A 16,874-nucleotide genomic window follows, 5' to 3' on the forward strand; every position below is an offset into this window, starting at 1 on the left:
TGACATGACAGAAATGTAATAAATGCAATAAGGTAGTATTAAACCTGCATTTTTATGCAAATAACTTTCATTTCGGCGTTGCCTACCTCAATATGACCTTGCTTGTACGCAACTGTCTAGGTTAGTTACTTTGATTGATAGCTTTAAGAAACAAACTAGGCGTCTAGGATTTGTTTTAGACACTAAGTTATAGCCTTCAATTGTTATTAGTTAATCTAAATCAAAAATGTTATTGACTTAATTAATTAATACTGCTCATGAGTAAGGTGAGCTTGTATTGCATCTATGACCTATTATGTGTAATTTATGAGTTTTGCCAACAGGAACTAAAGTGAAGTAGGTACTATCAGCTGCAAAAGTGCATGGAGAAGTTATGAATGAATTCATTGATAAATTCGCCATCCACTTTTGCAGCTGATAGTACCTACATATCATAAATAAATATTAAAGCTGGGAACATACTACGCGGACGTCCGTCGTAAATCGACTGCGACAGCGACCGATCAGTGTGCACGGAACAAAACATCCAGCGAGCCAGATTTCGATCGGACGTCCATGCGCTCAAGGCCACGTCCACGTCCGTCGACCAATAGTTTGCACGGTTATGTGTATTTCCATTGTCCAGATTCCTGTCCGCGGTCGATTTACGACGGACGTCCGCGTAGTTTGTTTCTAGCTTTATAATTACGTTTGATAAATGGGGATATGGGTTAAATTGTGGCGTAGGCGAGAGGCTCGCAACCTGTTACTGAAATGTCACAATTTGGATTTCTTTCAACCCCTTTTTGCCAAGAGTAGCACTGAAACTTGAGTAGTTCATGTGCTCAGCCTACCCCTTTATGGGATACAGGCGTGATTATACAGAGTGGGGCCTGTAACAAAGGCGAAGAATTGAACTGTAGGCTATTCTCCTTATACTGATCAACATTTGTTCAGTGACTTTAAAAAATTATGAAGTCTTTAAATTTTTAATTTTTCATACAAAATAAATATTAGCATCAATGTACGCCATTATTGTTGTCATTGACGTTGTCTGTCACACTTTAGGCTTAACAGAATTCGCAATACATTACCTCTTAGAAAAAACTTTCAAGGGTGATAAAAATCAAAATACAAGTTATTTTTAAAAAGTCGTCGAACAAATGTTGATCAGTATAAGGAGAATAGCCTAGAGTTCAATTCTTCGCCTTTGTTACAGGCCCCACTCTGTATGTATATGTTTGATAACTCACAAATGATAAGGTATGTAACCTATTATTTTCAAAATTTCGAAGAGCGAAGAATGCAATGGAAGGTAACGCAGAGGTAACTAATTAATAATTCATATTTTTGAATGGGTGTCGTCTCAATTCTCAATACCAACCGTCTTGTCCGAAACCTTCATTTTAAATCAGAACAGGAAATGATTAGGCCAAGATGTCATCTCAATTTGGGCAATTGATTCTATTTAGTTCGCCCCCATTGCTCCTAGGCGAATAAAGATCAAACGTTGGAATGACAATGACACACCTACTTAAATAGATTTTAATTATTTTAGAGTCTTGGGACCGATTTTTGAATTTCAAACGCACGAATTGACCGTTTGATAGACGAAATGCTATTTTGAAAAAGCACGGCTAGTAATTTTGAATCTAGGAGTAATGAACACTCGTTTTCGATTCTGTTAGTATAATTTAAATCGTTAGTAGTGGAGGTATCATTGAACGAAATTCACAAAATCGAATGGTCGACGTTCAAAAATCGGCTCCCCGTTCGGAAAGAGAAGAATCGTGGAATGTGTTGGACCCCATACATTTTACGACTCATCTTAAATATTCATTTGGCTTAGTACTTTACGGACTAGGGGCCGATTTTTGAGGTTGCGGTAATACCGGTTGAAAACGGTGACTTGCCTATTATTTTCAGTGACAATTTTCTGAATTCGAACGCGTGAGACTCAAAAATCGGCCCGTAGGTACAAAAATTTACAACGCCCGAAAACATTTAGGTACTTTAAAAACAAATTTTAAGTGGATTGCACAATAGGCTACTACTCTTATCGAATTTGGCACAAGAAATGATTGTTTCCTGTAGTATTTGACATAAGAAACCAATTTTTATAGATTTTGGGTATTATAAGTGTATGGTGGCTACGTATTTTCGATTAAAAATGTGTGTAATATTTTTTTAACTTTGGCCACCGAAAACGCTGTCAGACGTGTAGTGACGTCATAGAACCTAACTTAACTTAAAACCTGACTACGGTAACCGATATAAGGTGTGGGAGGAATACATACCTTCGCCTGGTAAAGGGTTAACGTTTAGAATGTCGGTCCTACATCGGATATCGGGTCGAATAATGCGGAAACGCTCTTATAATATCTGTCAGAATATGACGGACACGATCTTTACAGATTTGGGATTTTTTTCTATCAAAATCAGTAAAATAAAACAACAGTAATAATTATAATAATTGTATATTAGTCTACATGTACGCTACACGGGATACCGCCACTTGTCGGCGTGGTAGAAATTGCACTCGGCTTTGTTGAGACAGCCTTTACCGTAGCGACAGGGTTTAGGGTGCGCGAAGTGGCACGCGGGGTTCACGCAGTTGGGGTAAAACTTGCAGATGGTGGGTAAAGCTGATGGTTGGATGGTCTTGAAGGTCGCGGCCGGGACTACGTGGGACGCTGGGGACAAAATTATGGAGTTAAAATATGCAGCTTCGATTACACTAGTTCGATAAACTTTATCCTATAGGTGCGTCCCTATCGCACTTACAAATAGTGCGAAAAGGACGGCCTTATTTCGGTTATCACGCTTGCCAGCCAGGGTGCACATCTTTTAAATATATAAAAGAAGAAACTGACTGACTGACATATCAACGCACAGCCGAAACCGCTGGTCCTAGAGATCCCAAATTTGGCACGTACGTTCCTTATAAGGTGTAGAGGAGCAGTAAGAAAGGATTTTCAAAATTCACCTCCTAAGGGGTTAAATGGGGGTCCAAAGTTTGTATGGAAAAACTAGATTAGTACGCGGGCGAAGCCGCGGGAAAAAGCTAGTGAGCGATAAATGTCCGTACACAAAACAGATCGAGGAAGCCAAGATTGCCCTTTGAAAACTGTCTGACTGGTTTGGGAAAACATCATAGAACTAGACATTGTAGATGGGATACAATAGATACACACACCCACGAGTTTAGGCGGATGTGTGTACAAGCGGCTGTGTGTACAAGCGGCTGCGAACTTGCAGCGCGGATGCAGGAACGCGCAGGAACTGCCGTAGCGACATACTAGGAAGACTGCATAAAACTAGACACTGTAGAAGGTTCACAACAGATACACTCACCCAGGGGTTTAGGCGGCTGTGTGTGTGTATACAATACACACAATCCCTGCGCGTACAAGCGGCTGCGAACTTGCAGCGTGGATGCAGGAACGCGCACGCATTACCGTAGCGTCTCGGCATAGAACTGGTATATATACCGCGTAGTAACACTGATACTCACTAGGTGTCGCTACGTGACAGAACGTTGATGACACTATATAAGAGACAGATAACTGATAGATCACTTACCCACGAGTTTAGGCGGATGTGTGTGTGTATACACACAATCCCTGCGTGTACAAGCGGCTGCGAACTTGCAGCGCGGATGCAGGAACGCGCAGGAACTGCCGTAGCGACATACTAGGAAGACTGCATAAAACTAGACACTGTAGAAGGTTCACAACACAACAGATACACTCACCCACGAGTTTAGGCGGCTGTGTGTGTGTATACACACAATCCCTGCGTGTACAAGCGGCTGCAAGCTTGCAGTGTGATGCAGGAACGCGCACTAATTACCGTAGCCACTCTACATGGAACTAGAACGTTGATGACACTAATAAGAGACAGATAACTAACAGTACACTCACCCACGAGTTTAGGCGGCTGTGTGTGTGTATACACACAATCCCTGCGCGTACAAGCGGCTGCGAACTTGCAGCGAGGGTGCAGGAACGCGCAGGAACTGCCATAGCGACACGCGGGGAACGCTCGGCACGGGATCACGGCGCGCTCTGCCGCTGACACTGAAAATGCAATAGTAATATTTAGCTCTGATAAAATCTGAACGGCAAGTATGGTCGCGCGATAAATGATAAAACAGGCCGTCCCTACCATACTTGCCTGCCTGGTGATCACGCCGATACCAATAATGTAAAGTCAGTAAAAGATTGTGTTCTTTATAAATTTAGAGTCATTTCAAGTATTGGTTGGAATGCCCCTTAGACTTATGAGACTCGGGCTTATAAGGGTCCAGGCAACCTGGCAATGATTTTGAGACAAAGAAGGGGGTTTTAACAAATTTAGGGGAACCGCTGGGAGTCTGTCTAAGACTTTAAGTCCGAGCCAAGTGCTGCCAGGTAAGGGACTACTGGTTTATAACCACTGGATCAGAGCTAATAGGTGCATGGATAGAATGCAAGTTTGATCTTTGTCATAGTCGTCATAGAATCTAATAGAAAGCGATCAAAGAACTACTTCGGAATCCGTATTTCAGGGCTCGGATACCGGTTAAATTTTCAAACCGTTATCATGTACTTGCGGCAAAACCTTTAAATTTCGTTTTTGCTCGAAAAACCGCTATTTTTAAACCGGTTTTTGGGGGAACGCTTTCATAAAGGTTTCGTTCGATTAACCGGTTTAGAACGAAATAAACCGGTTTATTCCACAGCATGATAGGTAATATACTGTTCTAACCAAACAAAAAAGTTGCTGCGTGAACGATATATGCGGCGCCGTTGCGTTTCGCCGCTCGTCGAATAAACCGGTTTATTTCGGTTAAAATAAAGTTCTCGTAACGTTCGCGTTCTTTACAAAGTTCGGAGTGAAATCGAAATAAACCGGTTTTAACCGGTAAAAAATAAACTGGTTCCGAGCCTTGCCGTATTTATAATTTTAGGAGTATAGTTTTTATGATAACTTCACTAGCACTTAGACTTCTTTGCTACTGTATTGTTGTCTCAAAAACACCAAATGGAAAAGTTGGTACCCATGTACACTACGTAAAGAAAGAGCATATTGATCTTAAATTTTATTGCTACTTACATGAAGGAACTGAATCATATTTATGCGTACTAGTAATTGTTGTTACAGTCACATGATTATCACTCCCAGCGCTCTCAGTCCGCTCCCTCGCTCTATCCTTCTTCTCTTTCTTTTCCACATCAAACACTATCGGACTCTTCTTTCTCTTTCTAACAACCGGCACTTCTAACTTCTCCTCTACTTCTGGTTCAGTCTTTTCCGTTTCTGGATTTATTATAACTTGAGTGTCACTCTCTTCGCTAGTATCACTTAGACGCTTTTTTGGAGCTACATCTTTGTCATCTTTTGAATCTTTTTTGTCATGCTTTACTTTATTTTCTATAGGTAGATCTTTATTGATTTCCTTTTTAGATTCTTTCACTTCTTTATTTTTTACTGTTTCTGTTCTTTCATCTACCTCTTTATAAACTTTATCTGGTTTATCTTTAGTTTTTGAATCAGTGTCTGATTTTTTGCTTTTGTCATCGTCATCTAAGAGACCTTCTGTCAATAGTTTTTTGGCTAGGAACACGTTAGGATCATATCCGTCCATGGTAACAATAAATTGTGTGTCTTTTTGTTTGTCTACTGTTGGGTTGTGGATATTTCTGTAAAAAAAATTAAAGTGTAGAAACGCAAATAGGAGAATCATTTACAAACAAAATACCAAATAATATAATAGGAGGTAGGGCATAGCGAATGATATTCCGCTTTGTGTGGTAGGGCATAGCACAGCGGATATCGTCTCGCTCGAATCTAGAGCAGAGCCCAACTGGGGTAGTACCTCCGCCTTACAGAAGACCGCAGCCAAATAGCACTAGACCCTACTCATAGTGTTGTGTTCCTGTCGGTGAGTAAGGCTGCCAGAGCTCAACGAGGGTGCGGTGTGCTGATGACGGAGGACTTACGGAACTATTAACTTGTTCCGTTTATTGTCCTTTGAGTCGTCGGCAACCCGAACCCTCCTTGGAACTTGTACACTCCTTTTTGCTGTGTACTTAACACAGCAAAAGGGAATGTACAAGTTTCTAATGGGGTGGCAACGCGCATGTGACACTGTTTGAGTTGCAGGCGTCCATAGGTTACGGTGACCGCTTTACATCAGGCGGGCCGTATACTTGTTTGCCACCGACGTAGTATAAAAAAAAAAAAACCTTACATTGACTTTATAAATGCGTAAAAAACCCAAGGGACTGCGTAAAAAGATAGGCATAGGGGTACTAAACACTCTTTCAAAAATTCTTGCCCTGCATACATATTTAATGCGTTCAGGCAAATTTGCGTGAATTTGTAATGAATTGACTGACACAGCTTTTTTATTTTACTTTTATTATATTTTTTCTATCATATTTTCAGTCATTTTTTTTTTTTACTTTTATTATATTTTATATATCTTATTTTTGTGTGTATTTTTCACATACATACACACATAAAATCACGCCTGTATTCCATAAAGGGGTAGGCAGAGCACATGAACTACTCAAGTTTCAGTGCCACCCTTGGCAAAAAGGGGTTGAAAGAAATCTAAATTGTGACATTGCAGTGGCAGGCTGCCAGCCTCTGGCCTACGCCACAATTTATCCCATATCCAACAGTCGACTTCTACGACACCCACGGGAAGAAAGGGGGTGGTGAAATTCTTAACCCGTATTCTGTGTTATTTATAAACTTACAGTGTTTCTATGACTAGAGTATCGTCGCGCACACTGGACGTCCTTGGATCCTTAGTTCGCGGCGGCACGTAATCTGTGTTGACGATCTTCTTGGTGAACAGAGCGGGCGAGAATTCCTCTTTCTCTGAGGGCGATCTGGAATAAGAGCCATATTAAATTAGACATCTGAATGCCATGCTATGTAAATGCATGAAGGCCTGACAGTTACCATATTACTTTTAACCCTATTAACTTGTACCTTTTGGTACCTATTTCGGTATCTTGGTATGTTGTAGTATCTTGGTCAAAAATCATCAATTCATCACGCATTATTGCAGATTTTTTTATGAAAGTGGCAGCCGAGCCGCCTGATGGGAAGTAGTCATCGCCGCCCATGGATATAAGTAAACAGGGTAGCCACTTATGCGTTGCCGACCTTTGAGAACCCTAAATAACTGCTTCTTGAGGAACCCCATATCATAGCGCAAGGAAGCACCACAGAAGGTTGTCCGTTAACCAGGCAGGCAAGCATGGTCGCACGATAAATGATAAAACATTAGGCCGTCTCTATCGCGCTTACAAATAGTGTGACAGGGACGGCCTGATGTTTTATCATTTATCGCCTGACCATGCTACCATGCTACCCTACCCATGCTCTATTTTTGCGACGAAGAATCCGTTCTAAAGAAATCGGAATAATTCATTTTGTGACAACAAAGACGACAATTTGGTCTTACGCCGAAACTCTCGGGATTATTTTGGTAAACGAACCAGGACTGTTTCAGAAATAGGGAAAAATAAGTTCTTACCTCTGTTTCTCACTGTCCGCCTTTTCAGTTGTTTCTGTATGTGAATCAGCTTGCACTTGTATGACTATCTTCTGTGCATCGACACACCGCCGCATTGGCTTCACGAGGGCTCGCTTCACTTTCGCTGGCTCAGTTTCCATTTTTGGTGGTATCTAGAAAGAAAAATATGTAAGGAAAGACTCAGGTTAAGGGTCGGTTGCACGAAACCAAATTCTTTTGTTTTAACCGACTTCAAAAAAAAGGAGGAGGTTCTCAATTCGACTGAATGTTTTTTTTTGTATGTATGTTACTCGATATCTCCGAGAATCATGGACCGATTTTCAAAATTTTTTTTTAATCGATCAGGTATAACCCGAGATGGTCCCATTGGCACCAAGTCAGGGTCTGATGATGGGATCTTGGAGAAATCGAGGGAACTCTTCAAATGTTATAGGCACATGTAATTAATAATTTCAATAGACTTCCGCTGCGTGCGTTGATGTGTCTGTTAACTGTGGTTGATGCAACTTGGCCCTAAGCAGGCTTTCGCGTGCGTTCGCCATAACACGTAGCTGTGAGTTGTTGATGGTTGCGCAATAAATCTCTGGTATAGAGTTCCGATATTTGACTATCATAGAAAATATGATCTGATTATTAACTCTGATTATCTATTAATCAAAGTTTGATCATATTTCTGTGAGAAATATATGATAGTCTAATAGCGGCCTAATGGATATTCTACATAGACTATTGTAGACAGTGTAAGGCTCACATTGGGCGTTGTGCGGGGCGGGGGCGTGCGGCGTGCGTATCAAACAATGGAAACTCATACAAGTGTCCTGAGTCCCCGCTGCATAGCGAGTAGCGAGCCCGTCCCGCTGCACGCTAACGGCTCAGCCACGACATTGGTCTAAGCGCGACAGCGGTGAGCGGCAGCCATACGTGTGAATGAAAAGTCCCATCGCTGTGTCTCGCTCCAATGTATGGCCGCCGCTCACCGCTGTCGCGCTTAGACCAATGTCGTGGCTGAGCCGTAAGCGTCCACTCAGGTCTTAGACTTACGTTCAGCAGACTTTTATGTGCTTCGGACACCGCTTGTAGTAATAAGCTGTTGCTGAACGCTTAAAGCGCTCAAATATCAAGTCAATTTCAAAACCAACACTTACTATCAATCATTCAGGTTATTATTTGACTGGGAACTTTCTTTGCCAAATTTAATTAGTATAAGGATGTAAGACTTACGTTGAGCAGGCTCTTGTGTGCGTCGGCCACAGCTCGTAGTAATAAGCTGTTGCTGAACGCTTAAAGCGCTCAAATATCAAGTCAATTTCTAAATCAACACTTACTATCAATTATAATATATAGGTTATTATTTGGCTGGGAACTTTCTTGACCAAATTTCAGATACTATCCATACTAATACATATTATAAATGGGAAAATGTGTGTCTGTTTGTCCGTCTTTCACGGTAAAACGGAGCGACGAAATGGTTGAAGGGATGGAGAGTGACATAGGCTACTTTTTGTCTCTTTCTAACGCGAGCGAAGCCGCGGGCAAAAGCTATTAAGGATATAAATGATGCAATACTCACATTGAGCAGGCTCTTGTGCGCGTCGGCCACCGCTCGCAGCAGTAAGCTGTTGCTGGGCGCAGCCACGCGCGGCCGCGGACGCACTCGCACCACGCTTGCGCAGACTCGCGGCGTGCGCTCCAATACTGCCACTCTGCAACGATTATTATCAGAGTTAAATGTACGTCAAACGCTAAGGCTTCTCAATATCAACTCTACTACTTGTCAATAGATGTCGCGACGAACGAAAAGTCTAATGCTCACCAATTTTTAGCTAACAACACAATAGTACTAATCAGTATTATTATATTAAAATAAATATTAAATAAATATAAATATTATAGAACATTCTTACACAGACTGACTGAGTCCCACGGTAAGCTCATGAAGGCTTGTGTTGCAGGTACTCAGACAACGATATATATAATATACTACAAATACTTACATACATAGAAAACATCCATGACTCAGGAACAAATATCTGTGCTCATCACACAAATAAATGCCCTTACCGGGAATCGAACTCGGGACCGCGACCGGGAGTATTCTGTTTTCAATTCCTTCTGCTTGTAATATATGTTGTAAACTGTTCTAATATTACATTGTTTGCAGACGAGACACAGTTACCACCTAGTATCGAGTAGTGATACTGATAATTCACGCCATTAGACGCGTGATTGACGCGTGATTGTCGCTAGATGTCAATTAACTATGCCTATACAAATAACCCGCATTTACTGATGTATGGAGTTACAACTCGTCTTACTAATTCCTCTATGCCTATGGCACACCTCGGACACTGGCAATCAAATCTAAAAAAAAAAAAGGGTTCCTAGCACACATTCTAAGCTCGTGTAGGTGAACGCGTACCATGCTTGTATGAGTAAGATATCACAGGTCGATTGTTCGTGTTTTTGACAGGCGGTAACTGTGAGGTAACCGAGAGGGGGTGGGCGGCACTTTCAGCGGGGAGCGGGAGTGGCCATACTGTGCGATAGTACTCTTTATTATACTGTGCCTATGGTTAGTAAACATTTATAAGATAGACTGATAAGCTTACTTAGACGAAATCCTTTTAGAACTAGTTTCAAGATCATCATCATCATCATCTATCTTGCGCTGCTTTTCCGGCGGTTCATCTAAGCGACTTCGCGCTCTCTTGGTTTCCGGCTCTCTTTCGGGCGTGAATCTGAAATTATTTCTTATTCAAATAATATATAACGAATTAAAAAATTACGAAATTATTTTCTTTTCCGTTATCATTATACTTGTCCTGATAAAATGTTGGTTACATAAGACAAATATCACTTAATCACAATGTAAGTTTTTATGGTATATGAGAACCCGTCTTTAAGGGAATAATTAATGTAAAATAAGTTTATTTTAAAACGAACGAATAACAAATTGGAGTTATATTGAAAAAAGATATAAATAACTGTAAAGATTCTTCTAGAACCTCATATTATTGGCTGGGTGCGCAATAGGTGGTGGGAGAACCATGAATCGATCGCAGCGCGCACCGTGGCCAAAAAAGGAACTCTCGGCAGACCAACTGTCACATTTTACAGCGAAATTTACGTATCCGTGCATTTAAAGTAAAAATAAATAAATATGCGTCACTGTACACAACTGTACGAACACTGGGAAAAACAGTGATCACAAATTTAATAAATATGCACAAGCAAATGTGAAACGAGACCAACAAATGAAATAGATAATCGTTGTAAGAGGAAAAAGTAAGTAAACTAACATAAGTACTTTTAAAACAACATACTTTTAAAATACACAAAAAATCTGCATTATTAACGACACTACAGGCATAAATAATCGTCTCCAATATACCGGGGGCCCGGTAATTAATGGACAACCTTTTAACCACCAAAAATTTTAGGTAGTATTAAAATTTTAAAAAGTGTGAAGATCTCGAAAACCAGGCGACTTTTACTAAACCTTAAAGTCTATTTTCTGGGCCATTATAAGGTGCCCTCTTGGTGGTTAAAAGGTTGTCCATTAATAACCATTAAAATTTTTAAAAGTGTGAAAATCTCGAAAACCAGGCTACTTTTACTAAACCTCAAAGTCGATTTTCTGGACCAGTATAAGGTGCCCTCTTGGTGATTAAAAGGTTGTCCATTAATTACCGGGCACCCTGTATATGAAAAGCGTTATTACCTAAAATCTGTTTACTTCTTTATTTACATTTCGCGAACTCAAACGTGAGAAACTACCTGAAATTTATTGATTGTGTCATTTTAAACGGAGTTTAAAACTGAGTTTAAAAAGGTGAATGTTATTATCGACACTATAAATTTATATGATTGAATTAAACATAACGCTATCTCATTAAAATTATTTGTTTATTTACTTACTCTTCATAGACAGAAAGCCATTTGGCGTTTCAAAGTCCGCCGTAGTTGTAACTGCTTGGTGATGCTGTCATCGTGCACCCAGCCAATACCATACGGTTCAATTTAGATGGCTACATAACTCATACTGTACAGATATTAGACAGGTTAAATTTCTTTGACGAATGACATAAGTACACATGACAGTTTGCCTAAATGGCGTCTAAACCGAAACAGGTACACCATTGAACAACTGCAAATTGTGTAAATAAATAAGTATAATAGTAGTACACCACTCTCCTTACTACCTTAACTCGTAATTAACAACCTTTCTGGACTTTCAGCTTTATCAAGTTTGTCCTCTCTGGCCCCTAGCCTCTCCCTGACGGGCCTTTTGGGCAACTGCAGCTCGATCTGCGGGAGCGCTTCCGGCGAGGGAGGCTTAGGGGGGAAGGGGGAGGGGGAGCGGGAGCGAGGGGGAGACGCGAGGGAGAGGGGAGGAGTCGCGGGAGCGCGCGGCGCTGCTGCCGATATTTCCTGTAAACAGTAAGGTTACATTCACAAGCAGATCACCACTGCTCGGACAAGTCATCGCAGAAACAGATATGGACATGAGACAAGACTATTATAGAGTCGCGACTTAAGATTATTATTGTGTAAAGCTGATATTATCGTAATTTATAATTTAACATAATATTGTCTTCGGTTACCGCGATAGTTACTCATCGTTGACCACGAATGCTGTAAAGTGTTCGAAACGTCGGGATGAATTGTAAATTCATTATACGCGATATAATCCGTTTCCAAAGTTTTATTTATAATTTAACATTTGACCTTTTTTAAAGTTTGAAGATTGTTTTTGAAGATTTGTCAAAGTGGCATGCTTGAAGTAAGTACCTAGTTTCGTGGTGACAATTCTAATTAATACAATTATTTGCTTACTTACGGTTATTTCGTATTATTAATATTATTTCCAAATAATAAATTGTTTCAAAAATATAATTAAATAATATTGTACATAATGCGACTCTATTGATCTTGTTCTATTGCAGTCTTGCGATTGTTTTGCGATGACTTGTCCGAGCACTGCAGATCACGATAGATCAGGAATGGTCACAGTAAGATACGGGCACTACGAAGCCTTACGATAGCTAATTCAATAATATAAGGTTATATTCCTTTACCCTATAATGGGGCCACTATTCCACAAAGGTGATCTGTTACAGAATAGTGTGTCGAGTATTTAGGATTTCCAAAACACTTAAATACTGGACTTTAGATGCCCATGACCAGATAAAATGGAAGATGGCCTGGACTTCCTCAGAGAAATCTCGTGCAGGTTACGACGTGAAACAATACTAGGTTAATGTTACCAATTATTCTATTCTATTCTATTTTTATTATAAGCATTTTTTTTATACAGCTCAACACGATGATAGTGTATTCAGAATTTCACACTAATAATACTGTTACTGTAAATATTCCTTACCTGATACACATCTTCAGCAAAATCATTCATCAACTCCTCAGCTTCAGTCCTTATAGTCAGAAAATCCTCATCATCCGACATAGAATCTAACTGCTCGGCTAACTTCTGTTTCAACCCCTGAATTTTCGCTTCAATCTCATTCATCTCCTTAATCTGTTCATCCCTTGGTGCTGGTACGGTAGGTGCTGTAGGTACCTCCTCAACATCATGGTCACTGATTGTTGTAATACTTTCCATACTAGATTGTGAAGGCTCCGGCTGTGAATTTATTGTAGCTGGGTCTATAATAGGCAAAATTGGCCTCTTTAATTCCGGTAATGCAGGTTTTTCATCCACTTTTGTATCTATTTTAGGTGTTTCTAAAGTAATACCATGGTTCTTCAAAATCTGACCAGCAAATACATCAGTAATAGATGGCTCAGATTCCTTTTCCATGTTCATGAGTAGAGGTGGTATGTTAGGCCTGATCATTTCATGCTTTTTACTCTTTTTCTTACTCTTATGAGCTTTTTTGGATTCTTTATCTTTTTTCTTGTGTAGTTTTTCTTTGTCCTTCTTTTTGGACTTTTTAGAGCTCTCGGATTTTTTAGATTTATCCTTGTCTTTTTTATCTTTAGATTTCTTTTCTTTTGTTGAACTGTCTTTGCTCTTTTCAGATTCTGCTACTTCTGAAATGAAAAAATAATGTTTGTTTTTATTCTTCTTCATAAAATCGTACCATGGTTACGGTGACCGCTTTCCATCAGGCGGACCGCATACCTTTTTGCCACCGACGTGGTATAAAAAAAGTTAGGTTCTGAAGGTTGCGCGTTAGAATTAGAATTCTTGTGTATGTGTAAATTAATATTTTTTCCCTGTCCCTTTACAATGAAGTAAAAAATTGTTAGGACACAGGACTTATCTCATAGCCTAGTTTGCCCTGTGTGTTGAAAGCTTGGCAGTTGCTATCATAAACCTTGTACCTTATTCTGTCATTAGTTGCAAACACTTCCCCAAGACTTCATGAGCTATGGCAGAATGTGTGGGTAATTATAAGAAATGTACTCACTTATCGGCGCTGTAACGGTAACCTCCTGTAACTTCTTGAGCACCTGATGCAGCCAGTTGACAAACAACTCAGTGTTGTCTCCGAGGAACAACTGAAGATCGTCCTCCATCTGAGCGCGGGTGCGCTTGTTGGCCACCATGACCATGACGTAGTCTGGGAGCTCGTCATCTGGAAATAAATACAATACACCGTGTTTTTTTTTGTTTTCCGTTAAATTTGACACGTTGTTAGGTTCATTAACAGGAACCACCCTGTATGTCACTTTTAGTTAAATTCGCAAAAAAAAATCATCATTTTCATACATAATAAATGAATTTATTAGTGTGAGAGACCCTTAAGAATAACATTCAAGTTAGTGTCAAGTGATTGACGGCACATGTCAAAACAAATAACATTAGGAATTGGTAAAGGCTGTGACACACGTGTTCAGTAATTGTCTTTATTTTTTAATAACTCGATAACTTCAAGAGTTAAGATGCTAGTTTCTTAGAGAAATGAATTGTATTTGATGTAAAGAATCTTCCCTTAAAGTTAACGGAATTCAATAAAAACAGGGTGTATATAAAATATGCAAGCTTTTTCTCATTCTCTTTCAACCCGTTTAATGCCAAAAGTGGTCCCTCTTCCCTCAGAATAAATGTCTATTAATAATTTTTAATAGTTAAAATTGACAAATATTTATATTTGCACCATCTGAACCAGAATCAATGTTCCTTTATGGTTCTGACATACATTTTTTTCTTAGACATCTTTGATTATAGATACATAGTTGGTTCACTTTAAAGTAATGTTTGCTATGCCCTTACAGGGCTCATCTTTGGAACACTTACCTATGTAATAACATCATACCTGTTTATACTTAAAGAACTTGAACACTTACCAACATAACAGCCCAGTTCAGTTAGTTTTGCCTTGATGGCAGACTGAAAAAAAAAACATAATTCTGATTTAAGACAAGTGATGTCTTCAACTAACTAAAATAAATAATTTACCTGACCCGACAACCCTCGACAGAATCTCATGGCGCAAGATAATTAGGAGAGCCGACCCCACCTAAAGTGGGATGGAGCAAGGATGAAGAAGATGTCTTCAACTATTAGTGCGTTTTCACATTATTCAATCAGATGTAGGATAGATTTCAAAGGGAAAAATCAAAGATGGCACCTGTAATGTATAGGATATTCGTACTTCTGTACTACGCCTCGATTTTGATGACAGCTCGACACAGACTAAAATCAATATTTTATAGATATATTATATAAGTACCTACATTTTCTGTGTAATTTAGTCCTACAATAAATTTCACTGCTCTTTTAAAAAAAAAAGAGTTGGTGCCAACCTTGGCTATGCCATGTAGAGCAAGAAAAATTGTTCCGGAAAAAGTGCAAAAAGATGACCTAATTTTACACATGGATCCGTGCCTGCAACATATGATGGGATTGATGGGTTAAACCTTTTAAGGATGGCAAACTTGTTGTTCATAAGAAATCTTATATTATTTAGGCGTATGTTGTAGCACAAGTAATTAGCGGTCAGGTTTAACGAGACAGGAAGCCTTTTAAATGAATAGCATTTAAAAATGTTTTAATAAGAAATCAGTGTGCAACTATGCCTTTTATACTGAGCAACCGCTGTTATGATGTCTTTTAATTGATTTTCTGATGTTAATTCATTTAGCCTAACACACTGCGGAACTATGCCGCTGTTATCGTAACATTTTATATTGTATGGTTATGCTACACTTCAGATGTCATTTCAGCGCATGGAAAATGTAACTTGTAAAATATAATAGAGTGTTACAATGGTTACCTTAGGTGGCAACAGTTTATACCTTCAATAGAACTAATACACGCAGTTGAAATATGAAATAGAGCTTATTTACCCGCATCTTTTGGCCAATTTCACTGCCGACGACGTCCATTTCGATGGAGAGTTTATATGTCCTTTCACAATATACACTTCTTACTAAAACCAATTACACTAACTAATACTTTAATATTTAAAATAGAACATTCTAAATCTACAATTCATAGCTATTTACAGCCCGTAATATAGTTTTACGAATTATTTCTTCATTTGCACTTCATTTGTCAATTTTTGTTGCAGACGAAGACTTCGTTCCAATTCGCACAACCAGCTTTAGTTGATTTTAGCAGACTTGAGTGCAGCAAAGAAAGTTAGTATTGTTAGTAAGCGAATAAATAAAAATAATATTTTTAATAAAAAAAAAAAGTTATTCCAAATATAAGTAAGTTGCAGTGATATTTTATCAATTAATAGCGTAGATCTTTTTTATTTTCAAAACTAAAATAGCGTGCGTAATTAGGAGTGGAAAATTAAAAAAAGTTTCGTTTAGAAATTGCCACGGAAGTATAAAGCTAGGAACACACTACGCGGACGTCCGTCGTAAAACGACCGCGACCGCGACCGATCAGTGTGCACGGAACAAAACATCCGGCGAGCCAGATTTCGATCGGACGTCCACGCGCTCAAGGCCACGTCCACGTCCGTCGACCGATAGTTTGCACGGCTACGTGTATTTCCATTGGCCAGATTCCCGTCCGCGGTCGATTCACGACGGACGTCCGCGTAGTGTGTTCCTAGTTTAAGCTAGGAACATACTACGCGGACGTCCATCGTAAATCGACCGCGACCGCGACCGATCAGTGTGCACGGACCATAGATTTAGAATTATTAAACTAGATTGTGGAATCACATTTTTTGCCATACTAAATTGAACCTTATCACTGAGACAGAAAGGTGATCGTATCAGACTAGCGAAAACGGTCCACATGAGAGGGCATTGTTTGGGCTGGTGTCCCTCTCGCACGTGTGGCCAGTGTTAATGAGGTTACCATAGTAGTAGTATTTTTATCTGTATATTACCTGACTTTATAACTTCTTATATTATTTTAGTGTTATATTCA

General features: G+C 39.5%; 1 protein-coding gene across 1 annotated transcript; it reads right to left on the reverse strand.

The window, feature by feature from the left end:
* Positions 1-2,440: 2,440 nt before the first annotated feature.
* LOC125235510 (zinc finger CCCH domain-containing protein 14-like) lies at positions 2,441-16,061 on the reverse strand. The gene is made up of 12 exons (XM_048142083.1): positions 15,830-16,061; positions 14,828-14,870; positions 13,948-14,115; positions 12,900-13,567; positions 11,739-11,947; positions 10,126-10,254; positions 9,087-9,219; positions 7,517-7,668; positions 6,729-6,863; positions 5,077-5,663; positions 3,903-4,058; positions 2,441-2,672 (listed from the first exon to the last, which is right to left on the reverse strand). Exons 1-12 carry the CDS (start codon positions 15,866-15,868, stop codon positions 2,476-2,478), a joined length of 2,616 nt encoding a protein of 871 aa, XP_047998040.1. The 5' UTR covers positions 15,869-16,061; the 3' UTR covers positions 2,441-2,475.
* Positions 16,062-16,874: the final 813 nt, after the last annotated feature.

This window comes from Leguminivora glycinivorella, chromosome 17 (genome assembly GCF_023078275.1).
Source record: "Leguminivora glycinivorella isolate SPB_JAAS2020 chromosome 17, LegGlyc_1.1, whole genome shotgun sequence".
Lineage (NCBI taxonomy): Eukaryota > Metazoa > Arthropoda > Insecta > Lepidoptera > Tortricidae > Leguminivora > Leguminivora glycinivorella.